Source organism: Durio zibethinus, chromosome 19 (genome assembly GCF_047325235.1).
Source record: "Durio zibethinus cultivar Kanyao isolate XHJ-2024 chromosome 19, ASM4732523v1, whole genome shotgun sequence".
Classification (NCBI taxonomy): Eukaryota; Viridiplantae; Streptophyta; class Magnoliopsida; order Malvales; family Malvaceae; genus Durio; species Durio zibethinus.
Genome location: NC_143180.1, coordinates 912,768 through 938,037, shown reverse-complemented (window position 1 = coordinate 938,037; position 25,270 = coordinate 912,768). Strand labels below are relative to the sequence as shown.

General features: G+C 34.6%; 5 protein-coding genes across 7 annotated transcripts; 3 read left to right on the top strand and 2 right to left on the bottom strand.

The window, feature by feature from the left end:
* Positions 1-1,421: 1,421 nt before the first annotated feature.
* LOC111309458 (cation/H(+) antiporter 4-like) lies at positions 1,422-5,963 on the bottom strand. Of its 2 annotated transcripts, XM_089748979.1 has the most exons (4): positions 5,815-5,963; positions 4,867-5,511; positions 2,701-3,709; positions 1,422-2,589 (listed from the first exon to the last, which is right to left on the bottom strand). In XM_089748979.1, the coding sequence occupies exons 3-4, from the start codon at positions 2,893-2,895 to the stop codon at positions 1,480-1,482; spliced, it is 1,305 nt and encodes a 434-aa protein (XP_089605105.1). In that variant the 5' UTR covers positions 2,896-3,709; positions 4,867-5,511; positions 5,815-5,963; the 3' UTR covers positions 1,422-1,479. The 2 variants fall into 2 exon arrangements, with proteins under 2 accessions (XP_089605105.1, XP_089605104.1); XM_089748978.1 differs by lacking the exon at positions 5,815-5,963 and having other exon boundaries at positions 4,867-5,805.
* Positions 3,356-4,355, bottom strand: LOC149513285 (cation/H(+) antiporter 15-like). The gene is made up of 5 exons (XM_089748165.1): positions 4,295-4,355; positions 4,117-4,196; positions 3,921-3,972; positions 3,823-3,839; positions 3,356-3,709 (listed from the first exon to the last, which is right to left on the bottom strand). The coding sequence occupies exons 1-5, from the start codon at positions 4,353-4,355 to the stop codon at positions 3,356-3,358; spliced, it is 564 nt and encodes a 187-aa protein (XP_089604291.1).
* Positions 5,964-15,016: 9,053 nt separating the features above from the next.
* On the top strand, positions 15,017-17,292 carry LOC111310090 (staphylococcal-like nuclease CAN2). The gene is made up of 9 exons (XM_022909219.2): positions 15,017-15,265; positions 15,449-15,504; positions 15,603-15,717; positions 15,836-15,949; positions 16,042-16,229; positions 16,350-16,406; positions 16,498-16,657; positions 16,728-16,796; positions 16,898-17,292. Exons 1-9 carry the CDS (start codon positions 15,113-15,115, stop codon positions 16,994-16,996), a joined length of 1,011 nt encoding a protein of 336 aa, XP_022764954.2. The 5' UTR covers positions 15,017-15,112; the 3' UTR covers positions 16,997-17,292.
* Positions 17,293-18,254: 962 nt separating this feature from the next.
* LOC111310089 (staphylococcal-like nuclease CAN2) lies at positions 18,255-20,552 on the top strand. The gene is made up of 10 exons (XM_022909216.2): positions 18,255-18,537; positions 18,726-18,781; positions 18,946-19,060; positions 19,173-19,283; positions 19,356-19,543; positions 19,667-19,723; positions 19,802-19,961; positions 20,041-20,109; positions 20,199-20,289; positions 20,339-20,552. Exons 1-10 carry the CDS (start codon positions 18,385-18,387, stop codon positions 20,392-20,394), a joined length of 1,056 nt encoding a protein of 351 aa, XP_022764951.1. The 5' UTR covers positions 18,255-18,384; the 3' UTR covers positions 20,395-20,552.
* Positions 20,553-23,788: 3,236 nt separating this feature from the next.
* LOC111309715 (protein LURP-one-related 14-like) lies at positions 23,789-25,009 on the top strand. 2 transcript variants are annotated; one of them, XM_022908718.2, is made up of 3 exons: positions 23,789-24,395; positions 24,479-24,700; positions 24,852-25,009. In XM_022908718.2, the coding sequence occupies exons 1-3, from the start codon at positions 24,165-24,167 to the stop codon at positions 24,978-24,980; spliced, it is 582 nt and encodes a 193-aa protein (XP_022764453.2). In that variant the 5' UTR covers positions 23,789-24,164; the 3' UTR covers positions 24,981-25,009. The 2 variants fall into 2 exon arrangements, with proteins under 2 accessions (XP_022764453.2, XP_022764452.2); XM_022908717.2 differs by having other exon boundaries at positions 24,476-24,700.
* The last annotated feature ends 261 nt before the right edge of the window (positions 25,010-25,270 follow it).

Genomic DNA, 25,270 nt, shown 5'->3' with positions numbered 1-25,270 from the left:
GCAAAAGAAAGGACAAGAAAATTGTAGACAAATGAAGAGAGTGGATGAGAAGAAGTAAGAAGAATACGGATAGACGAGCCGTTGAGATTAATGCAGCATATGATTTCCGTTATGCATTGACCCAACTGCTTAACAAAAATATTATTATTTTTTCATTTTTGGAAATTAGTTACTATTACTGGAGTGCATGCCCATATTTTTACCCTAGGATTTAGTTCAATTGGAAGTGATTTTTTTTCTTTGATAATTTAGGTTCAAATTTTGTGAAAAATATTTCAAAAATATATCAAATGAATTTAAGGTTGTGTACCTTCAAAATCATTTATAGAGAGAATTAAACTTAAATAAAACTTGACAATGCGATTGATTGTATTAAAAAAACTTATTGATATTCTTGATTTGTCGATGTTTAATATACTTGTAAAAACTAATGATATATATGAAAATAATAGTTGCTTATGATTGTAATTTCTAATTTCATTATTCTTTTTTAAAAAATTTCTTATAAGAACTATCATAACAAATTAGTCTTTAGCATACTTATTTTGCGTAAAATAATAAATAATTATATTATTTAAATAAATATGTAAAAATGTAAAATAATTTTTAACAAATTTTTTATTAAGTTAATGTCTCTTAACTTACTACATCAATTTGTTAAAAGATTTTATCAAATTTTATTGATCCAATAGATTAAAAATAGAATTGGGTTTTATTTAATAGCAAAAAGGCAGAAAAGGCCTTTCCCAAGCCGGCCTTAGATAATAGGAATGTAAATATCTTGGCTTCCCTCAATTACAATTTTTTACTATTTTTTTATATAAAAGTTTAAAATGGAGGTTTATTCAGTGTAAAATTAAGAAAAAAATCATAATTTTATATTAAATTTCAAATTATTCATGAATTTATAATAAAATATTTAATTTTTATCAATTTTATCGGCTTCAATGAAAATTTTTGACTTTATTATTATTATTTTTTTATTATAAAAAAGTGTTAGTATCCTTACAAAAATTAAAAAAAAAATGACGGGATAGAATTCACATCTTACATGATTTTTAACTAATCTCTTAATCATTAAACTAAGAGAAAAAAGTTATTTTTGATCTTATTTTTCATTCTAAGCATATGGAACCTTTAGTTATTAATTTAATTAATTCATTATTAGTTTCTTTCTTAGCTTAGAAGTTTGGGCTCGCCCAATTTTACACGTAACGAATCAAGGTTCGCTTTTTTTTTTTTTTCTCAGAAATGTTGAAATCATCTTAATTCCAGCATTGCCCTCCTCAATTGCAGACATTTCAAAGTTGGCAAGCCAAATCCTTTTGTTTTTTTTTGTTGACAAGACGTTTGTTTAATGTGAGATATATTTTACATATTTACTCGTGTAACTGCTCCTATTTTAATTTTCAAAACAAATTTCCAAGCTAAAGAATTTATTTGACCTTGAAAAATTACGCATACTAATAATAATAATAATTAACAATTTATTTGTTGTTGGACTACAAAGACTGAAACCGAGTTAGTGATTTCTGGAGAAGCTAGTAGGTCTCCAATTGGCCCTAGCTCTGGCAAATCAGTCCATTCTGATAAACCTTCTAGGAAAGGTGACTTTGATTGTGAGTGTCGCCCCTCTAATATGAGATCATAGTTTTCCTCCAATAGTGATCCAACAAGCACAGATGTATCCGCACCATTTCTAACTGTCTCCTCCTTATACTGTACATTACCCAAATTTTGGCTTGGGTGTTTTATGTCTCTCAAACGTTCATCATCTAACATAGCCTCCCATCCTTGTAGGTGACAAGCATCTGATAGCATGAGCCTAACAACAGTTACGTAAACAGAAATCCATCCTTCCATCCTTCGTGCAAGAGCAAGAGCTTCTCTATCATCCTTGCCTCCTAAGTAAATCACACATACATTGTATGCGAATGAATTTGCTAGGAATGATCGACCACGAGTTCTGCTGCGATCAATTAGAATGCCTACGGAACAAGGGGATTTGTTCAATACTTCACAATTCAAGGCCCTCAATCCTTTGCTATCTGAAATCATTTTTCCTTTGCAATTCCATTTCCTATGAAATGGAAGTATTATTAATGCGACTGAATTGCTGAAGGTAACCCAAGAAATATCTTCATTCATTAATTTGAGAGGTGATATTGCCGTGAAGACATTAACTTGGGTCTGTTTCTTATTTTGATACTTACAGTAATTGAAAACATCAATGATGGGTTGCCAGCGATTTCCATCAGAAAAAGTCCTTTGGCCTAATTGGTGATTAAGGAGGAGAGGAGTGGATCCACCGACAAGTTCTTCCAAGTTAAGCCCGTAAACAGACAAGGGACTTTCTGTTGTACGATTTGAAAGTTCAAATAGCTTGACTGCTGATAATGCATCATCTTTTCTATGCGCACAAGCTAGCACTCGAAGAACCTCATTTGTAGGACAGTTTAATACGGTTCTTTTCTGGTAACCAGCGTATGTCTTTGATGGATCATAAAGCCTTCTGGTAAGTATTGGCACGACTGCTGCATAAACGAATACAACTACTACAGCCAAGGTGAATTGTCCAGGAACAATGGACTGAAATTAAGAAAGAAAGACAGAGAGAGGTTTAGTAGTCTTGTCTTATATGACCAAAAGAAATTAGCAGTTAAAAAAAAGAAGAGTGTTTTGAAGGGATTGTCAATATACCTGCCTGTCAGCATTGGTTGCAAAAGTGCCCAATTCAATAATGCCTTTAGCGGTCAAAATCAGTGCAAGTGCAATAGCATCCTTATAAGGCATTTTGAAACATATCGCAGCAATAAACCCACAGGTTGTTTTCAGCAAGAAACCTAAAGTAATTAAAAAATTACACAAGCAGGTGGCCACAAGTTCAATTCCCATAGATTGGATTTGTATCCACAATAAGTTGACATAAGTGGCAGCATCGTGTCTGTTACCATGGTGTCCAATTTTCCTATCAGAGTTGATGCTAAGGGAGGTCCTGTTGGCACTGCCAGGCCTAATATAAAAGGCCCGTACATGTACTGAATTCCAACATTGTCACCAACTACTGCTACAACTAGTAGTGCTATCACAATAAAGAAAATGTAAGCGTCTTTGACAGGTTTTCCTTCAGGTGTTCTTCTAATGATCCAGTACATCATTGGACGCAAAATCTTTATGACAAACATAACAAGAACCCTACAAAGAAACATTGACTTCGCTGCTACACGTATTGATGCCAAGTCGATTAGTTCTACGTAGTAAACGGAATTTATAATTACTACACTTTGCAAGTCACTAATCAATGCTAATGACAAAGCAAGTTGTCCAATCTCAGAGTTAATAATCTTGAGATGCATTAAAAGACAGCCACCACTGGAAATGAGGTTAACATTAGTACTCCTGAGAAAGTTCTAACCCATTCCATTTCCATAGAGTGTTTATCAATGTTGTCCACCGTTGTACTTATGCAATTAGCAAAGCCAACAATGATTAGGGCGAATATAATGACAATAGAGCCTATAGTAAATTCTCTTTTTCCTGATTTTGTGATCAGACTTGTATCCATCTTGACACCGATCAAAAACATGAAAAACAAGTACCCAAAGCGTGTCAATGTAGACAGGATTTTTATAGATTGCTGCGGGAACAATACCTCTGATATTTTAGGAAAGAACCTTCCAAGTACAGTTGGTCCAAGAATTAGACCTGCCTGGCATTTCCACAAGATATAAACGTCCTTCAATCAGTTAAACAACTACCAAATAAATGGGCTTAACAAACTTAAAGAATGAACAATTTTGGCAACACTTCTAACGTGAATACCAAATTTTCATAGACACCTTGTGTAAAAGAAATGAACAGGTTGCTAGAAATTTGATATATAGGTTAGCTAGTATCCATATCTATTCTATGGTTTCTACATATAATGTGTATGACAACAAGAATAAAGGGTATCCTTATTGTTCGTTCTAGCTGTGGAACAAAACAAAAGGAGATATTGTTAAACGATGTAGAACATTCTTAACTAATTACTCCTGGGAAATTAATGTTAGCCTAAAACCATGCAAGACCATATATTGATTAAAATATAGCTAACTGGAAGGCCAAAAAAAGTACCAGCACTTCAGATATAAGACGAGGCATAAAGCAGCGCTTAAGAAAGAGGTGTATGATGGTGGCAAGGCTGATGATTATAGCTAATTGCATTTGTAAAGAATCAGAGGATGTTTGAGAATATGATCATCAGCTTTCTCGTTAAAGAATCCTTCTGAGGTAACTGGAACGACTTTCCAACATGATCCATCTACCCTGTATTCAGGCTCCAAGTCATTGGTAAATGAATTTGTTGCCTCCATGGCTTTTAAAGCTTATTGATTTTGCACCCTAAAGCCTGCCTTTGCCCTACATGCCTGGTAATAAACCTTTTGTTTATACCATGAACAATGTTCTTGGAAAAAGAAAGGATGAAAAAATTGTAAAAATTTGCAAAGGGTGGATGAGCAGAAAGGTAAGAACAATTGACGCCTGGTGGATAACGAAGAATAAGGAGAGGACCCTTGAGATTAATGGACCATGTGATTTTCGTTATGCATTGACCAACTGTTTAAAAATATATATTTTAGCAGTTTTTTACTTTTTACTTTTTGACATTTTGGCAGCCAAGGTCTTACTATTAATATGTCCACTTTTGGAAATCAGTTACTATTACTCTTAGTGGCCGCCAAGTGTTTGCTGACCATTTTGTTCATATTCTTTTTTTTTTTTTTTAATTTCTGTTCATAACAATGGTTCCAAAAGCCAGTCAAAAAGTTACAATGAAACATCAGCTTGTAAAAGAGGAAACAAAACAGAAGGCGGGAATCCAACCTGTGTAGAAGTCACAACGAAACATAAGCTTGTAAATAGGACAAAGACCATTTCCTGTCAATTGGCTGCCTCATTAGCTTTCCTGGAAACATAGTGGGAAGTGATACTGCCAATTCTCACAGAACATGTGTGATGTCATCAACAATAGCTTTAATTTGCCACTTCACTGTAGTCTGATTCCACCCATAAACTACTTCATCCCTTCTGATTATATAGCAAGATAATTGCATGACAAGAGATATTGAAACCAATATCCACAACATAGGCCCTAAAGTCTCTAAAAGCCGCAGCAATTCCTGCTCTATTAGTTTTGCAATTAAAAGAGGCATCTCAATTCACTTTGACAATCAATGGAGGAGGTTTTCTGCCAATGAAACTGCCTAAATCTTGAACTGATATTGTTAATAATTTCCTGAACTGGCATCGATGTTTTCCATCAATGATTTTTTTTTCCTTTGGCAGGGTAAATGGGTTCCTCTCCCAATGACACCTCTTTCTTTCTGCAGCTCAGAGAAAAAAAAAACCATTGATGAAAAAAATTTCCTCGGACAGAAAATGAAAACCATGGGCAGCTGTTGCCGTTGTCATGAATCAAGGTTGCAGTCATGGCTAATTCCAGCATTGCCCTCCTCAATTGTGATATATCTTAAAGTTGGCAAGTACATTTTTTAAAATAAATTAATGGAAAATAAACATTAACCATGAGAAATTAAACATTTTGCCATAACTTTATTTTAAATAAAATAATGAAAATAAAATAAAATAAAAGATACCATATGAAAACCATTTCTACTATGAAACTTGCAAAAAAATGAAGCAATCTTACATTAGTTAACCATGAGAAATTAAACATTTTGCCATAACTTTATTTTAAATAAAATAAAATAAAAGATACTATATGAAAACCATTTCCACTATGAAACTTGAAAAAAAATGAAGCAATCTTACATTAGCCATTGCCATTGATGTATTTGCAGTAACTGAAAATGTTCTTGGTTGGTAGGTGATGGTAGAGAATGAGGGAAAGAAGAAAGCTGAGATTTTGTGTTCGGGAAAGGGGTGGCCTTGAAGCTGGTATTGGATTCATTCCTTACGTGATTTATGGGGGAATCTTTTTGCTTTTGCTATAAGCTGCCTTTATTCCAATAATTTGTTGACTTTGTAAGAATGAGCCACCGCACACATATGGTAGGCAATACATCATATTGTAGAGAGAGGCAAGGAAGCCATGAATTTTTCTCTTTTTTTTCTTTGTTGTTTTGGATGATTCAAGTAAAATAACTTCTTAATCCTTTCTAGAAAAAGAAATTATTAGTACATGTTATAAGATGACAATTAGACAATTTTCATTTAAATCAAATACTATTGTTTATTTGTCGCAATATTGTAACCATATCAAGTGATAGTTTATATGATTAATCATTACTTGTAGCAATATTTTAAAACTTTCTCATTTAAGATTATTTTAAAGTAGTTTTTATATTTTAATTAGCAATATATTTAAAATAAAATGAAGTCAAAATTTAAAAAAAAAAAATTATTATTAAAAAATAAACTAAAACATTACTTATGGGATAGATAATAGAAGGAATAATATTTAGCAAATAGGAGTAACAAATTAAGGGTTTAAAGATATGCATTAACATAGCAAAAAGCAGTTGTTGATCCCAGCCTAACAATGTATCTATTGAGTTAAAGGAAATTAAATTAATTAAAGAATTAATTATTCACTTATAAAGGATGGAAGTGAAAGTGTCATGGGCTTCAACTTTTAACTCAGAATTTGTGTAGTCTTAGATAAAAAATGTATTTCTTAAGTCTAAGTCAACCTAAAAACTAAGCATTCGAGCAAACAAACAACTAAAAAGACAAAATACTTAAGTTAAAGAGAACACATAGAATGTTTGAATATGTAGTGTATTACTGAATAACAGTGTGTCTGATGATGTACAACTAAGGGTGGGGTGACCCTTTATTTATAGTTGAGGCCCTCAGCTCTACTTATGACTATCTCTTAAAATTAAAAGATTTATAAGATTCCTAAAAATTAGGGATTACACATTATTACATAGATTACATGAGGCTCATCATGATTTTCAAGGTCAACCAGATTTTTTTACTGAATGTTGTCGATCCTGGATGCCTCTGGAAGATTCTAGATCGACTAAGCTCCTTGGGTCCACCTAGGTGCGATGTAGGCATGTTGTGGGCTTGGTTTTGGCTATGTAGGTAGGCTTGCATGCTGTGCCTGTGGTCTGGACACTTTTTTTTATGCTTATTGCACCAACCCCAGCAATTGTCCCCAGTGCTTGAGGCTTGGCCACATGTGCTTGGGCCTTAGCTCTTAGTGCGCCCACCCAAGGCGTGACATTTTCCCTCACCCAAATGCATGATGCCCTCATTGCATCCTCTGTGTGGAACTACCTGATCTGGTCTTGGAACTGCCATAAGTCGTCTATTGGTTCCCAACTCGCCTCACTGTCTAGAAATCCCTTTCAGTGCACCAAATACTCATGTCTTGGTTGATAGTTCTTTTGTCTTATCTCCCGATTAGCAAGAATGCTGTTGACCTCCCTCTCATATAAAGCTCTAGCTCCCAATGGTGCACGCTTTGACTCTATTTATCTTGGATCTCCCTCATCCTCATGGAATGACTTAAGCATGCTAACATGAAACACCGAATGTACCCTCAACTTAGGTGGCACATCCAACTTGTAGGCAACATTGCCTACCCTTTTAAGAACTTTGAAAGATCTCTCATACCTCTGGACTAAGCTTTTGTGCAGCCCTTTGTGGCATACAATAAGGTGCAGCTTCACCAAAACCAAGTCTTCCACTTGAAACTACACATCCCTCATCTTCTGGTCTACCCACTTCTTCGACCTTTTTGTGGCTTTATGTATATAGACTCTGGGCAAATTAACTTGCTTCTGCCAAGCCTTAGCAAACTTGTACGCTATTGGATTAGGCCTTGTATAACCTACAGTAATTAAATCCTGTGTTAGTTATTGCTAACCTGTCATAATCTCAAAATGACTCTGGTTCATTGCTTCATTCTTTGTAAGTTATACGAGAACTAGGCGACATCAAGCAGTTTTGGCCAATCCATTTACATGGCACTCACATAGTGTATAAGGTAGACCTCCAACAAACCTTTCACTCGCCTAGTCTGTCCGTCAATCTACGGATGCATGTTAGTGAAAAAGTTTAAGTCTGACCCTAACAGCTTGAGCAACTTAGTCTAAAACTACTTTATGAAACACTTATCTTGATCACTAACAATAGTTTTCAGTACTTCCCAATACTTCACCATGTTCTTCAGAAACAAATGAGCTGCCTCCTCAGCTACACACTCCTTGGTTGCTAGAATGAAAATCCAATACTTGAAAAACCTATCCACCATTATCATGATGCTCCCAAACTTCTCAACTTTCGGTAGACTGAGTATAACATCCAGAGTGATGCTCTCTTATGATTGCTCTAGTATTAGTAATGGCTTCAAGAGATTTCTTGATTTTTTTAGCTTCACTTTATCTTATTGGCACACAAGATAAATCTTCACATAGGCCTCCACATCGTCTCTTATGTGTGGCTAGTAGTATCAATTTTTTAGCAAAGCTAAAGTGCAGCTCACCCTTGGGTGACCAGCCCATTTCAAATCATGACACTCTTGTAAAACTTTCCTACATAGCTTTGCATACAACCTACTGCCTTTGGTGTACAACAAGTCATCTTACAACCAAAATCGCCTAGTCTTCCCTTGCTTAGTATACTTGATAAGAGCTTTGGCTATAAGATCATGCACGAGCCCTTTTTTTATGCGTAGCACCAAAAACCCCTCTGGTTGGCTAATGGTAGCAAGGTTCACCTTCTTGCTCAGGGCTTTAGCCACCATGTTTGCTTGCCCTAGCTTGTACTCTAACCTATAATCAAATTTTGTAAGAAAATCCTATCAATGAACCTATTTAGGGGATAGCTTCTTTTACGTCTATAAGTACCTAGTTGTCACATTATCCATTCTGACCATGAATCTCAACCTCTACAAGTAATGCAGTCAAGTGCACAAGTAGTGCACCACTGCTGTCATCTTTTTCTCTTAAAATTTGTACCTACACTTGATCTCATTGAGCTTTCAACTTTCAAATGTAATTGGATGGTTCTTCTGCATCAATATTCCCCTTATCAAAAAGTCTGATGTATCTATATGCACTTTATATGGCTTAGCATAGTCTAGTAAGGCTAACATTGACTTCTCAGTCACTATCTTTTTCAATCAATCAAAAGCTTCTTGGAACTCGGTGTTTCACTCTTACGTTTTTCCCTTTTTGAACAAATCAGTTAATAGTGTGGCTATAGCTAAATGGCCTTTAATGAAGCGTCGATAGTAGTTGACCAGCCCAAAAAATGACTTCAACTCAATTACCTTGGCAGACAACTCCCAATCCAGAATGGCACACACCTTGCTTGCATCTATACGTATCTTGCCATCTTTCACTATGTGGCATAGAAATGGTACCTTTTACTAGGCAAATAAGCATTTTTCCTTCTTCACATATAGTTCATGGCCCATAACATTTTAAACACCTGTCTCAAGTGGTCTATATGCTCTCTTAATGTTTGGTTGTATATCACAATATCCTCAAGATAAACCATAACAAAACAATTAAAGAATGACTAAAGTACCTTGCTCATGAGTGTGCAAAATGTTGTCAAGGCATTGGTGAGTCTGAATGGTATAACCAAGAACTCATAATAGCCATAGAGGGTGACACATGTTGTCTTGGGCTCATATCACTCCGTGATCCTGACTTGATAATAACCTGACCTTAAATCCAACTTGATGAACCATCTTGTACCATCAAGTTGGTTGAACAAGTTTGCAACAAGTGGGATAAGATGCTTGTTCTTGATGATTAGCTTGTTCAATGCTCGGTAGTCAACACATAATTGCAATGACTCATTGTACTTACGTTGGAATAAAATCGAGGCATCATACAGTGCCTTAAATGGCCTAATGTAGCCAACATCAATCAATTCCCCAAACTATTTCCTCAGCTTTTCCAACTATGGTGGGGACATTCGGTAAAGAGCATTGGTTGGTGGCTTGGCCTCGGGCACTAGCTCGATCTTATGATCCACATTTCTTTTGGGTGGTAGCTTACGAGGTAACTTTACGGGCATCACATTGCTAAAGGTCTCCAACACTTTTTGCACCTCTAAGGGGGTTCGATCTCTTTCTCCTTTAGCTCATCATACTTTAGGTTAGCCAAAAAGGTCTCTTTATCTTTGCTCACTATCTTGGCAAATTGAATGGCCGACAGTACCTTAAACCTAATCCTGGACCCGTGTCTCAATGGTACAAGGCATTGGCACCGTACATCCAAAATACATATGTAGTTTACAAAAGACATAGAGAGGGCATTAATCCGAACAAGAAAATCTAACCCAATCACAAACTCATAATTATTTAAAGGAATTACCTTAATAATTTTCTTGCCTTTCTAAGCTCCAAGCTGTATCTCTACCCCAGCACTACTCTAATGGCTAAAACTTTTTTGGAGTTCACCATCTTGATGGTACCACTCTTTTTATGCACCTTCAGTTCGAGTTTCTAGGCTCTATCACTTGAAATAAAGAAATACGAGGCACTTGTGTTCACTAGTGTGCTTACTTTCTTACTCGTAACCATTAGATCCGTAAACATCAAGCCCTTTGGCTTACGATTTCGCTTACTGTATATAGCATTGAACACGATTGAGTCAATCTTCACTGTCTTGACCTCTGGCTTCCTATCTAACTCCTTGTCTACAACAGCTAGCTTATCTTTCTTTAGACAATTTTGAGCTAAATGTGATTATCCACACAAGTAGCATGAAATTGGCTCTCGATGTCCCTTTTTCTTTCACTTTCTTGTTGGTGGTTTGCCTTGGACACCCTTGTCCAAATAGTCTTATCTCCATCCTTGGACTATCACTCATAGCCCCTTCTCTTAGACTATTTCTCTTAATCCTTCTTGTCCTTGCCCTTCTCCTTGGGCTTAGTAAACCCTAACTTGTTCTGCGGCTTAAACTCCACTAAAGACTTAGCGATGGTCATGGCATTAGCCAACTCACGAACTCTCATCTTTTGTAGCTTGTGCTTCACCCATGGCTTAAGCTCATCCATGAAGGCAAACAAACCTTTAATCTCACTCAGATTTGAAATCTGAAGCATTAATTCAAAGAACTTATAGACATACTCTTTTATGTCCCCCTGCTGAGTAAACCTGTGTAACTTTGCTTGCACTTCATCATTGGCGTACTTCGAACAAAACTGCTTTCTAAACTCTTTTTGGAACTCCTGCCAAGTTTCAATTAAGACATCTCTACACCTCGCATCATCACACCTACACCTTTACCACAATAAGGCAACATCAGTAAGATATATTGAAATAGTGCTTACCTTAGTAGCATCATTCTACATGCTCGTGGCCTGAAAGTACTACTCTTTCTGTAATACCTGAAAAAAAGATTATTTTAAGTATTTTTATAAGTGGAGGGACTCTTTAATAAAGAATGAGAAGTGCAGAGGACTTATTGATAAATAACCCGAATTTCTTTATTAATAGAGTTAACTTTTCAGTTTTTAGTCGACGATTAGTCGTAATAAAAATATAAAATTATTTCTTATATGTTTCTTATACAGAATAGATCAATCGAAGGATTCCAAGTGAAGGGAAGAACAAATCTACAAGGAGAAATTATCTGTTAGAGGTGAGTAAATAATCTTTTTCAATTTTTGGAGTATTGATGGTTAAGTTTTAAAGTGTAAATTATAATCGAGAAACCCTAAAATTTTAGGGTTTCTATTATCCCTTTTTGGGCAGATGATTTAGACTTTAATTAGAGTCAAGTTAAGTGTTGAGAAAGTTGGTAATGTGAATTTATTGTTGAAACAGAAATTTGATGGGAATAGAAAGGAAAATCTTTGTTTCGTATAAATCCTGATATGAATCATGTGTTTGTAGTGATGAATTAAAGTTATATTCTGTATTAAAAGGTTAAATACTACTATGATTACTATATATGGTTGGAAATAATGTTGAATCTACTTTCTAATGAAACAAATGGGAGTCAAATTCGAGTTCCCTATGAAGAGTTATCCAATTTTTACCTAAGGAGGTGCAGGCTGCCTAGTAGCAGCAGGGGGAATTACGAAATTTCCCTAAATTTTTATACAAGGATTTACAGTTTAAGCCATATATGTTTGGAAAGCTTATCGAGTCTACTTTCCAATGAAATAAGCGAAATTGAATTTGGAGTTACCTATGAATAAATATGTAATTTTTATGAAAAGGTATACAGGCTGTCTGGCAGCAGCATATGACGTGGATTACAAAAATTGTTATAATTAATCCACAAAGAATCACGAGATGAGCCATATATTGTTAGAAAGCTTGTCAAGTCTAGTTTCTAATGCATTAATAAGATTTTAATTCCGAATTGGATATCTTGAGTTATGGTCGTTTTAGTGAAAGTAGCGCAGACTGCCAGAATTAATTACTCGAGTTATTACTTGTTTAACTTAATTGTTTTGGTATAAGTGGCCTCAAATGGGTTGATTAATTATTGTTATGTTGGAATTATCTTGAATAGGCCAATAAATTTTGACGGAGAAAAATTAGGTGGTGGAATCAGAAGAAGGTAAGTAGAATCTTACACACTTTGCTTGTTTTCGAATCTATGTATATATGTATGTTTATAAATGAATGAATATTTTATTTCATTATTTTCGATGTATGAAAATAGGATCAAGCATATGATTATTTTGTGTTTCTCTATATAAACGATGGATCATGCTTATGAATGAAATGAGAAAATGATTTATGTTTAAAGAACGATTTTGTGGTGGCTACGTTTTTTTTTACATCCCTGGAAAGTGGGATCATCGACATCATAATTAGTTCTATGACCCTAGCTAACGGGTAATAGTAGTTAGCAAAGACATGATCATACGACCCTGGGTAACGGGTAATAGTAGTTAGCATAAGCCTTGGCTAACGGATTATAATAGTTAGCAATGATCATGAGAATGAAATTGTCGATACGGCAAATGTCACGGGTTATAGCAATGACCGTAGCTAACGATTTGAATGATAACGATTTGATTGATAATGATGATTTATGATAATGATGATTTACGATGATTTTTAATGATTGATCCATGATTTGATTTGATTATGATATTTGAATGATAACATATTTTACAATGATTTATGAATTTATGAAATATTTGACAGAACGATGATATTGAGATGTTTTGACATTTTGATTTGACGAATGTTTTGAATAATCTATATGACATGTATGAAACGATATTTGATCCGGTAAGGTGTTTGAGCCTTTACTTACTGAGCTGTGGTTTGCTCATTCCCTATTTTCTTTTATTTTACAGATGTTATGAATGATAAGTATGATTAGCTTGAGAAAAGCTAGAAGAATCAAGCATTGGAGAACTACTTAGAAATATAGGATTTTATGAAGTATTATTTATTTTAGTTGTAATACTCTACTTTAAACCTTTGGAGACTTGTTATCTAGCTATGTACTTAATGAGAATATTTTATATTTGAGAGTTGTTCAATGGTTATGGATTAGGCTTCGTATTGCTTTGGGGTTTTACTTCAAGGTAATATGACCATGTTATGTCTCGATTCGGGGCGTGACACCTTCCCTCATAAATAGTTGTCTACTTCTTTAGCCATCCTAGTCCCCTTGAACTCTTTGGGCTTGGGAATACCCATACGGCTCTTAGACACTCTAGCAATCACGCCATTCCCAATGGCTGTCTTGCAAGCAGCGAGCTTCTTCTTGAGCTTCTCCATCTCTTTACCCATAGTCTCCATTTGGGCCTTTAAAGTTGTATTTCGTTGGGTGATCATGTCAATGCCCTCATTCAGAGCAGCTTGCAACTCACCTTTAAGCTCTTACTTCATAGAGTCTAATGCCTCGAAATGAGCATTTACCTCATCAAGCTTCTCCTTCACATCACCCATTGTCGATTTTACTTTAGCCATACAACCTTTTAGGGAAGACTAAATATCCCTTGAACTGGCTTTCTTGCCCTTTCCACTGCTTTGCTCTTGGACCTTTGTTTGTTGGCTAGCAACATCACTCTGGGATGCCATTTTCGTGAACACATTAAGTGCGATCTAAACACCATTGAACAGAACTTGCACAAAACTTACTCTAATACCAATTGTCATGGGCTCTGACCTCTGACTTAAAATCTGTACGACTTTAGATTAGGAATGTGTTTCTTAAGTCTAAGTCAGCCTAAAAACTAAATGAGCAGGCAAACAAACAACTGAAAAGGTAAAATACGCAAGTTAGAGAAAACACAGAGAATGCTAGAATATACAATATATTACTGAATAATAATATGTTTGATGATATACAATTAAAGGTGAAACGATCCTCTATTTATAATTGAGGCTCCTAACTCTATTTATGGCTATCTATTAAAATTAAAAGATTTACAAGATTTCTAAAAATCAAAGATTACATATTATTACATAAATTATGTAAAGCTCATCTTGATTTTTAAAATCAACCAAATCCTTCTATTGAATGATACCGATCTCGGATGCTTTTGGAAGATTTTGGATTGGTTAGACTCTCTTGGGTCTACCTAGGTACGGTGGTGGGCATGTTGCAAACTTGGTTCTGGCTGTGTGGGTAGGTTTGCATACTGTGCGAATAATCTGAACACTTCTCTCATACTTATTGCGCCAACCCCGTAACAGTCCCTTGTACACCTTGACCGCAGGTGCTCGAGCCTCGGCTCCTGTGTATTCGCCTAGGGCGTGACAAAAAATGTCCCTGGATTTTCCTATTTCTTTAGGAAAAAAAAAAAAACATAAAACACACATTTAGCACATACCGGGCATTCCAACAAGCCATATAACGCACGCAAACTCTTGTTACAAGTGACAACGTACGGCCTAAAAGAACCGTTGACTTTCAAGTTTAACCGCCCAGGCTCATAGATCTTCACTGTAAAATGCTGAACAATTAATCACTATCCACCAATCAAAACTCACCACGTGTCCTATAATCTTGCTTTCAAAGCCATCATATTCCTCACCCTCCCTCCCTTCAAAATCCTATACCTTTTTTTCTTGTTTCAGCTTTGGTTTTCCTTTGATTCTAAGTCTCTTCTACCTTAAAAGAAAAAAAAAAAGTTTTAGATCTGAAAGAATTTGAATATGGGGAATGCTCTAAGGTTCTTGTACAGCTATTGCTGCAATCCTACCTCAGCTGGAGACTCCGGATCACTAGACCCCCACGGTGTCTCAACAGCCAATGTTGGGGTTTCAGCTCTTGCCCATGATCTCTTTCAGTTTGAAATCACCTCCCAGGTATGTTTCTTGAGCATTACTGCTATAATTCAAGCCTGGTTTCTCTAATTCCTTTTTGTTAGCTTACAGTGAATTTTAATGGTTATAGTGACAACTAGAAATTGAGATTGGCTTGGTTAGAGTATTTGTTGGGCTATTTCTTCTAAAAGAAAAATCTGGGTTGGTTTTGCCAACTTATTTTAGGTTCCTGAAGGGCTAAGTAAGCATGTAGTTTCATCCAAGAAGGCTCAGGCTAACTGGTAATTACTAATTAATTTCATGTGCTATGAACAATAATTATATGATTTTTTTTTTCGCTTAATTTTCTGGTCTGTCTAAAGTTTGACAAGTAATGAAGGTATAGAAAGCTACTAGAGGCTTGGGGAGAAGCAAAACCACCACCAAAAACACCTGATGAGGCTTCAAGGTTTGTCATTCAGACCTTAAAGAGACATCAAAAGGCAGATGTTGAGGTAAAAAGAAGCAACGGCATTAATCTTAAAACATATGGAGATTGTTTACAAATTGGTTAGAATAAAATAACAGGAAATTAATGCATTGTCCGATTGTTCTATATTTGAATGTTTGTAGGGACTATTGGTATTCTATGGTCTTCCTCTTCCTCATACGCTTGTCCAGCAGCCTTCTGCTACCGCCCCAACGTCATTGCCTGAAGGAGTTAACTATGAATTGCAAACTTTACCGGTAACGACTGTCTCCTGGAAACTTCAAATTATCAATCATCGAAGTAACTTGGATAATGGATTCAAAACTGAAAAACACTATGATTAAATTAGGTGGATGTGAAAGCAGTAGCAGATGGAGATACCATAACAGTGTATGTAAGTACTACAGATCCCAGGGAGTCATCAAACGTACCTAGAGAGGTCCAAGTAGCAGCTGTACAAAGATCAAAGGCACGTGCCGAGCAGAATTATACAAAAGCAGATGCACTTCACAAGAAAATTACTGATGCAGGATACAGGTTTAGCTATCTAATTTCCCCTAAATGATCAAATTCGTTTCATGAATTTTCTGGATTGGTGCTTCCTATTATCTTTTAAAATTAATGGCTACTAATAGTCTAGCTTCTTAATTATTCCAGGGTCTTAAATCTTCAGAATCAGGAGATCCTTGCTCGAAAGTATCGCATCCGGTTAAGGTAACATTATTTGTTTCTTGAATTCTATTGTTCTATAAGCTAAATCTCTTCTATAATGACATATAATTAATGAATTATTGAATGTAAATAGGGGTATAGATGCACCGGAGAGTTCAATGCAATATGGCAAAGAAGCTAAAGAAGAGTTGGCTAAGCTTGTTGGAGGGAAATGTTTAAGAGTTCTTGTCTACGGGGAAGATCGTTATGGCCGCTGTGTTGGTGATATATATTGCAATGGAAAATTTGTACAGGTATTACTTAGCATTCCCCTAGCTTACCTCATAAGAACCAATTAGTTTTTCTAATTTCTCTGTCAAACAGGAAATAATGCTAAAAAAGGGGCTTGCATGGCATTACTCAGCTTATGATCAACGCATAGAACTTGCAACTGTGAGTAACCGACAGTTATTCATTCTTGCAGTTCTTTCTGTTAAAACTTAAAACTGTCAAATTCTTAAAACTTAAAACATTTGTACTTGTATAAAAACTAGTGGGAGAAAGAGGCTCGAGCAAAACGAGTTGGTTTGTGGGCTTCATCAAATCCTGAGAAGCCATGGGAATGGAGAAAGGACAAACGAGAAGGCAGGTGACATTGTCCTGAAAGAAGTGACCATCTAAAGAATTGCAATTTCCTTATAGTTGGAATACACCATTCGGCACCAGCATAAACAAAAATGGCTGCCCTAACTTACATCCAAGAGCAGGGTTTGATGGCAGAATAGAGGAACAGGAAAGGAAACTCTGCAAACTAGTTAAACCATGATTGATATATTATTCTGATTTTAGAAAGTGTTGTAATTTTTATCATTTGTTCGGACAATATAAGAAAGTGTTGTAACATTTGTTTTCTATCAATCTGATCTTTACAAATCTATTGGACTTTTCAGCATCAATTAGTAAAGTTCACCTTATAGAATTGATCAGTTCAAAGGCATCCAAAAGGCAAACCTAAGGATTTGCCAGGATGCTTGAAGAAATTACCAAAATCATCTCAAAGAGAGATCAATATATTCTACATTCGACTTACACAGCAAAAATTTGGTCCTCTCCTGGGAGAAAATTAGTTGAAGAACAAAAAAAATCAGAAGAACTATAAATACCGTGTGGTGACAACTGACAAGGATTCTAATAAAATACCCGAAGGCTCCATTTGGATGCATATGGATGACCAGTAAGAAGTGATGAGGTGCAATTGCATCATTCGCAAAAGTTCTGTGTTTTGTTGACCGGTGAAAGTGAATTAATGGCACCACGCGTACTATTTAAGGTTCAAGTTGACTATTTGTACCAAAATAAAGTTTAAAAATCACAATTGTCATCATATATTTTTGTTAAATCCTAAAGTACCCCAAAATAAATGCTAAAATAACGAAAATATATACTGGAATAATTAGTTTACATTAGTATATTAAATAATTATTTCAAATGGTTTAATTGTTGTAACTATTATTTTTTTAATATAAAATATTTTAAATAAATCTTATAATTTTTAATATTTAAAATTTTAATTATTATTTTAATACAATTTAATATTTATCAATAATTTAATTTAATTTTTTAAGATTTTAAATGTTAAAAACTTTAAAAATATATAATTTATTATTAAACTTTTATATTATTATATATTTTTTCACTATATTTCATTTCATCATCATAATTATTTTTATATTTAAATACATACATCATTAATTTTAAACTCATTCTTACAATAATTAAGCTTCCTATTACAAAAACCAATCCCATTTATTTTTAATCTTATTAAAATTAATTTCACTGCCATCAAATGGATGCTAAAAATGTAAGAAGTGCAATACCAACGGGAATATGGATAAAATCCAGTAGGCTGCTTTGATTATAAAAGGTACACGTCCACAGGAAGTCTTCATTCGCTTTTCTTGGAGCCTTCTCTTCTCCTCGGTCCCCCAGTCCTCAGTATCTCAGCTACTGCAAAAGTCTAGGTTGATCAGACGATACCAATATGGGAAATGCTCTTAGGTTCCTATTTGTAAAATGTAGCAAAACCACCACTGCCACTGGGGATTCTGATTCACTAGAACCCCCTTATAGACCAACCGTTTCTGGGGTTTCAGCTTTTGCCCATGATCTCTTCAATTTTGAAATCACCTCCCAGGTAGATTTCATGGTCATTCCTGCAATCCAAGCCTCTTTTCTTGTTCAACTTGATACTGTTGGCTTACAATAATTGTTCTTTTTAATGGTTATTTTGTGTATTTTCTTTACTTGTCTTTTTGAGCTGAAAATAATATCTGTTTGTCAAATTTTAATCATTAGTTCCTTAAATTATAAACTGGTTTTCAGGTTCCTGAAGGTCTCAGTCAGCATGTTGTATCATCAAGGAAAGCTCAGGCTAACTGGTAACTAACAGACCATCAATGAACTGTGTCTAATTGAATCATCTTTAGAAGAAACTAAAACTTCAAAATAATTGGCTAAATTTCCTAGGTGATGATCAACAATAATCTGGTTGACTTACACTGTCTGCTTTTGTTGTCTGTCTAAATTTTGAGAATACATTAAGGTATGGAAAGCTACTACAGGCATGGAGAGAAGCAAAACCACCACCAAAAACGCCTGAAATGGTTGCTATGCTTGTTATTGAGACCTTGAATAGACATCAAAAGGCAGATGTTGAGGTACAAAAAAGGACCAAAAGTCTCAAAACTTTGTGCTTGTTCCATTTTTATCTGAATAGAAGAAAAAACATTAATGCATTGTGGATGTTCTGTATTCTAATGTGCTCATTAGGGCTTGCTGGAATTCTATGGCCTTCCAAATCCTTCTATCAATGTGGGAATTTATCCTAGAATGCGAACAAGATTGCCTGAACCAGTGCTGTTTGAAATGCATACACTACCAGTAAGGATGACCTATGTCAACAAGATTCAGAACTAGTGGATTTGATACTGAAAATTTCTCTAACTTAATCAGGTAGATGGGAACACGGTACCAGATGGGGATGGTATAAATGTGTATGTGAGTACTGTTGATCCCAGGGAGTCATCAATCGTACCTAGAGATGTTCTTATTGCTGCAGACCAAAGATCTAAAGCACGTGCTAAGAAGAATTATGACAAAGCAGATGAACTTCGCCAGAAAATTATTGAATCAGGATACCAGTTAGATATTTAACTTCCCTTACTCAAATCTTTTCCATTCAATTCTTAGATTTTTTGTACTGCCAACTGTCTGTCATTCAAGAGAATCAAGACCAATGGTTTCTAATAGTCATCTATCTCCAGGGTCATAAATCTTCAAAATGAACAGATCCTTGCTCGAAAGTATCGCATTCGACTAAGGTAACATTATCTTCTTGTGGCATTTCAATGTTACATTTTCTAGACTTAAAAGACCTGATGGCTATTGAAAGTAAATAGAGGTATAGACGCACCAGAGAATTCTATGCCGTATGGAGAAGAAGCCAAACAAGAGTTGATTAATCTTGTTCATGGCAAGTGTTTGAGAGTGCTCGTCTATGGGGAAGATCGTTACGGTCGCTGCGTGGCAGACGTATACTGTGATGGCATATTTGTGCAGGTAGGTATACGATTTTATTAGCTTGCATTTGGTTTACCTGGTAAGAACAAATTAATCCGCTAATCTCTCTGTCAAATAGGAAGTAATGCTAAAGAAAGGACTTGCATGGCATTATGCAGCATATGACCAACGCATTGAACTTGCAACTGTAAGTAAACAACAATAATTCTTGTTCATTCTTGCACTTGTTTGAGTTAAAGACACCCGATTATGATCTTTGTACGTGTGCAATTATAGTGGGAAAGAGAGGCTCGGGCAAAGCGAATCGGCCTTTGGGCATCATCGAACCCTGAGAAGCCATGGGAATGGAGGAAGGACAGACGAGAAGGTAGAAAACATTGGCCTTATTTAACCAAAACATCCTGAGACGTGATTAGCTACTTGGTTGTTTTATATGACAGCAGTTGGCAGTGTACAGCACAAGATCACCTGAAAGTCATATGTTTTTTTGTGGAACCAAAGCATGTAAGTGTCATAATTGTTCTCTTCTCTCTTCCCGTCTGAGGGAGTTCTATCTTTGTTCTCTTTGTATGTGTTTTTGAAACAAGCAGTGCAACTAAAATAGATCTTCAAGGGAGCATTGTACCATAATATAGCGTGCTGAATCATATAAATGAACAATTTTATTTAAAGCTTAGTTATCAAGAATACACAACTATTTGGCAGCTCATGATCACCGAAAGACTGAATGGCAAATTCATGTTGGCCGAACCAAAGCATGTAGTAGGACCACTGCTCCATGTAAAATTTCCAGTAAATAGCATAGATTTCAAAGATATTTTTTGACCAAGCAAAATCATTGAGGGTCATTTACGAACAATCCATTAATATTGTTGCAATCCACCAAATACCAAAATTGATTAAAAAGAGAAAGGTATGCCCCTTGAATGAAACTCCTTCCCTCGAACAAACCTATGATATGAATCGTTAATACAGCAACGCTTGGAACAAAAAAAATGTCAAGGAAATGGCCAAAAAAGGATACAAATGGCAGTAAAAAGATTAAGTGGGACTGGAAAGAAATAGAAATCATCTCTCTATTGGCAAGGAAATGCAGCAAGTGAGGAGGCATAACCCAGAATACAGCAACATCTGCAATTATAGTCATTGTTCTCATTGTTAATCAAAGAAAAGATGCCAACCAGTTCTATATTTTTATCTGCAATAACAATGAATTATTATTTCATGCTGGAGAAACTTTAAAATCTAATTCACCCAAAACGATATGCCATTTTGAAGAAACTACATATTCCTAATGCATATGCAAAGAAGCATATTAACAATCAGTCAACAGAATTTCCCAGTTGAATTACCATAAATCAATACAGGACTCAACTTAAACTTCTAATGACTTTTCCTTCTCTTCTCTGGAGGAAAAACAAAAAGAAAATATTTACTGGTCATTGCGAAGGATCACTGGCCAATTTAATTCATCAAAATGCAGGCCACATGACTCTATATGCAAGTTCCACCATTAAAAGAGATAGACATGTACTCAGATATCTCAACAGTAACTTAAAACTAATTGAGTGAGGCACAAAGAGAGGTGATTAAAATCCATAACATGGATAAAAATCAAGATAACTATCATGATCATAGCTGATAATTCCATCAATGCAAAAAATATTAGTGTTTCTTTACGTAACACAAGAAACAGAGAAACAGAAACAAGAAGTTAGTTATCCAATCATTTGAAACAACTTACATATTAATGGATAATTTTGAAAGGAATACAAGTTCGACCCTATTTTGCATCTCCCTTCAATTCATCAGACTCAGAGTCGCTAGCGTTGTAACCCGAAGGAAACCCAAGAAAGATCATTTGTGAAAGCAATGACGACCCTACTTTCAGAGCAAGAGAGAGAGAGAGTACCTGGATTCTTATCGCTAACTTTCCAACCAGAAGATCGATTCCTTGAAACTTTACCAATCCAAGCACTCCCCTAGTTTCAGAAGAAATGATTAACTAATATGGTCAGGATACCCAAGTTCATAACAAGTGCACCATACATGAAACAACCCAAGAAATAAAGCAGCAAATAGTCAGCAAGGAAGAGTAGTCTAGTAGCTAATCATTAAAATTTGAAAAAAAAAAGGATGGAGACCTCTCAGGGATCTTGAGACATTGGAGGGTGATAGAACCAAAAGCGTTTAGAATTTTCATTTTTGAAAATTATCAATATTTTTGTTTTCAATAATTTTATTTAATTATATAAAATATTATGATCAAGAAAATGTCAAACATTTTTTTCAAGTAGGGAGGTTGAAGCCTATAAAATTAAAGTAAGAAGAATCATAAATGTTACAGATGGAACCTTAATTTTGTGAGAAATCATTTAGCTTAAATTCAGATTTAAAAATATCAAAATCATGAGATGAAAGGAATAAAATTGTGCACAAAGATTTAAAGGAAGAAAACAATATCCTCAAAATGGATGCAGGAAATCAGGATAAAATTTTTAAAATTTAACTTGTATTTATCTTTTTCCTTAAAAAAAAAATCCAATTAGCTATGACCTTATTAATTTGATTAAGTGGTTTAAACATTTTAAATGTGTAGAAAATTTGGTTTAAAAAAAAAAAACCAATGTTTGTTAGGAAAAACAATCAATCACTTCTGTTAAATTCTTAAATTTAGATACTCAAAGTTAGAATCTTTAGCTGTCATTAAGAATAATTTGTTCTTCAAAATCATAACAGAACAGGTAACAGAATTTTGTTTGTTTTATACAAAAGGTAAATTTACTTCTCCCAATTTTCCCTTCCCCCACCTTCATCATTTTTCCTGAGTTTCATTCAATAGTTGGAGCTCAGATTATCCTGCATTCATGGATTTATGTGAGGTTCAAAATCCAGTTCTTTATTAAAGGTATGTTATTGTTTAGTTTGTATATATATATATATATATATATATATCTTTTTTCAGCTTGTCAATTAGATTCTGAGATTTTATGCTTGGCAAATTTTGATAAATATGAACCTGGGGTTCAATATCACAAACCAACATTTTCCACATTACAAAAGGGTCAATTTATGAAAGCACTAGCGGAGCCAAACTGAGACCAGAGGGGTAATGGCCCGCCCAAAGATTTTTCAAGCCCTATTAATATATAATATATATTGATATAATTTATATAATTTATATAATTTATAAGTGATCTTTTTAAAAATTAAAAATTCACTTTCCTAAAAAAAAATAGTTTTTCTTTGCAATTATAAATGTTTAGAATTTTGAAATTTTAGATTCAAGTTTCAAATTTATGTTGAATTCATTTAGTTATACTCTAATTGTTGATTAATTTATTTTTTTGATTTTTCAATTATGTAATACTTAATTATAATTATAATTTGTACTTGTAATTTAAAAAAAAAAAAGCTTTTAAGGCAAAAAAAAATCAATTCTCAAATTCCAATTAATATGTAAAAAGTATTAATATTATAGTTTAGTTTTCATCAAAAAATAAATGTATTTGTTAAATAGTTATATTTTTTTATTTCAATAAATTTTTTATGTATATGTTCTTTATGATTACATTATAACATATCATATTTTACTTAAAATTTTTATAACTTTGGATAAAATAATAACATATTATATGCTAAGTAAAAATGTTTAAATTACAATTATTATTTAATTTGGCCCCTAACTTGAAATTCTAGATCCACTATATGAAATAAAACAATTCAATGGGATTACTTTTCAAGTTTTTAATCAATGAGGTCAATGTAATAATGACATTTTTATTGATGTTGTCAAGGTCCCTAGTGCTAAAATTTCATTTTAAATTCTGAGGTAAAAAGTTTTAAAAGCTATCTCTATACAGATGTTTAGCGTATAGTACATCTTTTCCAGACTTTAATTCTGTTTCCCTCTGCTTTTCTTCTTCTTCTCTTGCAAAACGACTACAATTATTTTACGTCAAGGATAAGTATTCTAATTTGAATCTTTTGCCAAAAAAAAAAAAAGGTAAAAAACGTATGGTTAGCATTTTATTGCATATTTGCTGATGAATGATGTAGCGTACTTAGTTTTAAAATAGAGTCAAAAACCTGAACTGATATTGTTACCGAGTTCCCCATATTCAAATAGCTTCATTTCCAGGAAATTGCAGCCTCCAGCGGCCTGAAGTGTTTTCTTTCAGTTTACCATAGGATATCAGGAGGATCAATCAATAGTGAATCGTTTGCCAATAGATTCAGAACATGGCAAGTGATGATCAGATCATCAAGGTTGTGGGGGATCGATTTTGTGTCCCTTACACGATGGAGCTTCTTGTCAAGAGGAAAATACAATCATTATCTAATGCGCACTATGATGTGATTGATACTACCGGAAACGTTCTCCTTCAAGTGGATGGAGGTGTCTGGAACTTCCATAAGAAAAGGGTCATGAAAGATCCTGCTGGTTTGCCTGTCATCACGCTACGCGAAAAGGTATGCAAAGCATTTTCCTGATCAGATTTTTCGGCGTTAAAAATTTTTGTGCAATGAAGTTAGGAGCATTGGAATTTCAGCAGGCATTATCCTGGAAACAGCAATGGTTAATTCATCAAGGTGAAAGCTCTGAAAAGAAGCATTTTGTCTGCAGCGTGCAACGATCCAATGCTCTCCAGATCAAAAACAATCTTGATGTTTACTTAGCAAACAGGTACAAGGAAGATGGTGGTGATTTTCGTGTAACTGGAAGTTTTGCATCCCTTTCTTTCAAAGTTCGGAAAGGCAATTCAATCATTGCAGAGGTATAAAAAGCTGTTTCTGTTTTGTGCGTTCAATTCAATTTCTGTTATCAAATGCGTCTGATTTGGTACTGGAATTAGCAGAATCACTTCAGAAATATTCCTGGAAATGTTAAAAGAGATAACCCAATGTTACAATTTTATGAAAATACAGGTTAGCCACAATTTCTCATGGGGAAGCTGCAAGGGCAAAGAAAGTTTCAAGGTAAAAGTGTATCCAGAGGTGGACTATGCCTTCATTGCAGCTTTAGTAGTGATTATGCACGAGAATGACAATGCATAATCCTCAATCCAAAGAGGCTTTTTTTTTTCTTTCTTTTTTAATTCCTCCAAAGCTTGCATGAATTCTCTTCTGCTTAGTTGCATAAAAAAAATGGGAATCAAGTAATCAACCTTAAAATTGAAGTGTATAATATTCCTGAATCCTGACATGTTACACAAATCTAGAATGCATTTTTATTATTTCCCTTTTTTTGTCTTTTTTCCCTCATTTGCGTTGAATCTTTTGTTTGCTTCATCAACTTTGATTTGGTTGATATATTGAAAATCTCAACAGGCCAACATCTAGGACTC

Excerpts from the sequence above, each read along its gene's own strand:
- LOC111309715 (XM_022908717.2), top strand. The coding sequence starts at position 24,165 with ATGGCAAGTGATGATCAGATCATCAAGGTTGTGGGGGATCGATTTTGT. Across the intron at positions 24,396-24,475 it reads TCATCACGCTACGCGAAAAG|CAGGCATTATCCTGGAAACA; the intron begins GTATGCAAAGCA and ends TTGGAATTTCAG. Across the intron at positions 24,701-24,851 it reads GCAATTCAATCATTGCAGAG|GTTAGCCACAATTTCTCATG; the intron begins GTATAAAAAGCT and ends ATGAAAATACAG.
- LOC111309458 (XM_089748979.1), bottom strand. The coding sequence starts at position 2,895 with ATGGGAATTGAACTTGTGGCCACCTGCTTGTGTAATTTTTTAATTACT. Across the intron at positions 2,590-2,700 it reads CAACCAATGCTGACAGGCAG|TCCATTGTTCCTGGACAATT; the intron begins GTATATTGACAA and ends TCTTAATTTCAG.
- LOC111310090 (XM_022909219.2), top strand. The coding sequence starts at position 15,113 with ATGGGGAATGCTCTAAGGTTCTTGTACAGCTATTGCTGCAATCCTACC. Across the intron at positions 16,230-16,349 it reads ATTACTGATGCAGGATACAG|GGTCTTAAATCTTCAGAATC; the intron begins GTTTAGCTATCT and ends TAATTATTCCAG. Across the intron at positions 16,658-16,727 it reads GCAATGGAAAATTTGTACAG|GAAATAATGCTAAAAAAGGG; the intron begins GTATTACTTAGC and ends TCTGTCAAACAG.
- LOC111310089 (XM_022909216.2), top strand. The coding sequence starts at position 18,385 with ATGGGAAATGCTCTTAGGTTCCTATTTGTAAAATGTAGCAAAACCACC. Across the intron at positions 18,782-18,945 it reads AGGAAAGCTCAGGCTAACTG|GTATGGAAAGCTACTACAGG; the intron begins GTAACTAACAGA and ends GAATACATTAAG. Across the intron at positions 19,544-19,666 it reads ATTATTGAATCAGGATACCA|GGTCATAAATCTTCAAAATG; the intron begins GTTAGATATTTA and ends ATCTATCTCCAG.
- LOC149513285 (XM_089748165.1), bottom strand. The coding sequence starts at position 4,355 with ATGGAGGCAACAAATTCATTTACCAATGACTTGGAGCCTGAATACAGG. Across the intron at positions 4,197-4,294 it reads ATACAGGGTAGATGGATCAT|CTATAATCATCAGCCTTGCC; the intron begins GTTGGAAAGTCG and ends AAATGCAATTAG. Across the intron at positions 3,973-4,116 it reads GTCTTATATCTGAAGTGCTG|CTAGAACGAACAATAAGGAT; the intron begins GTACTTTTTTTG and ends TTTGTTCCACAG.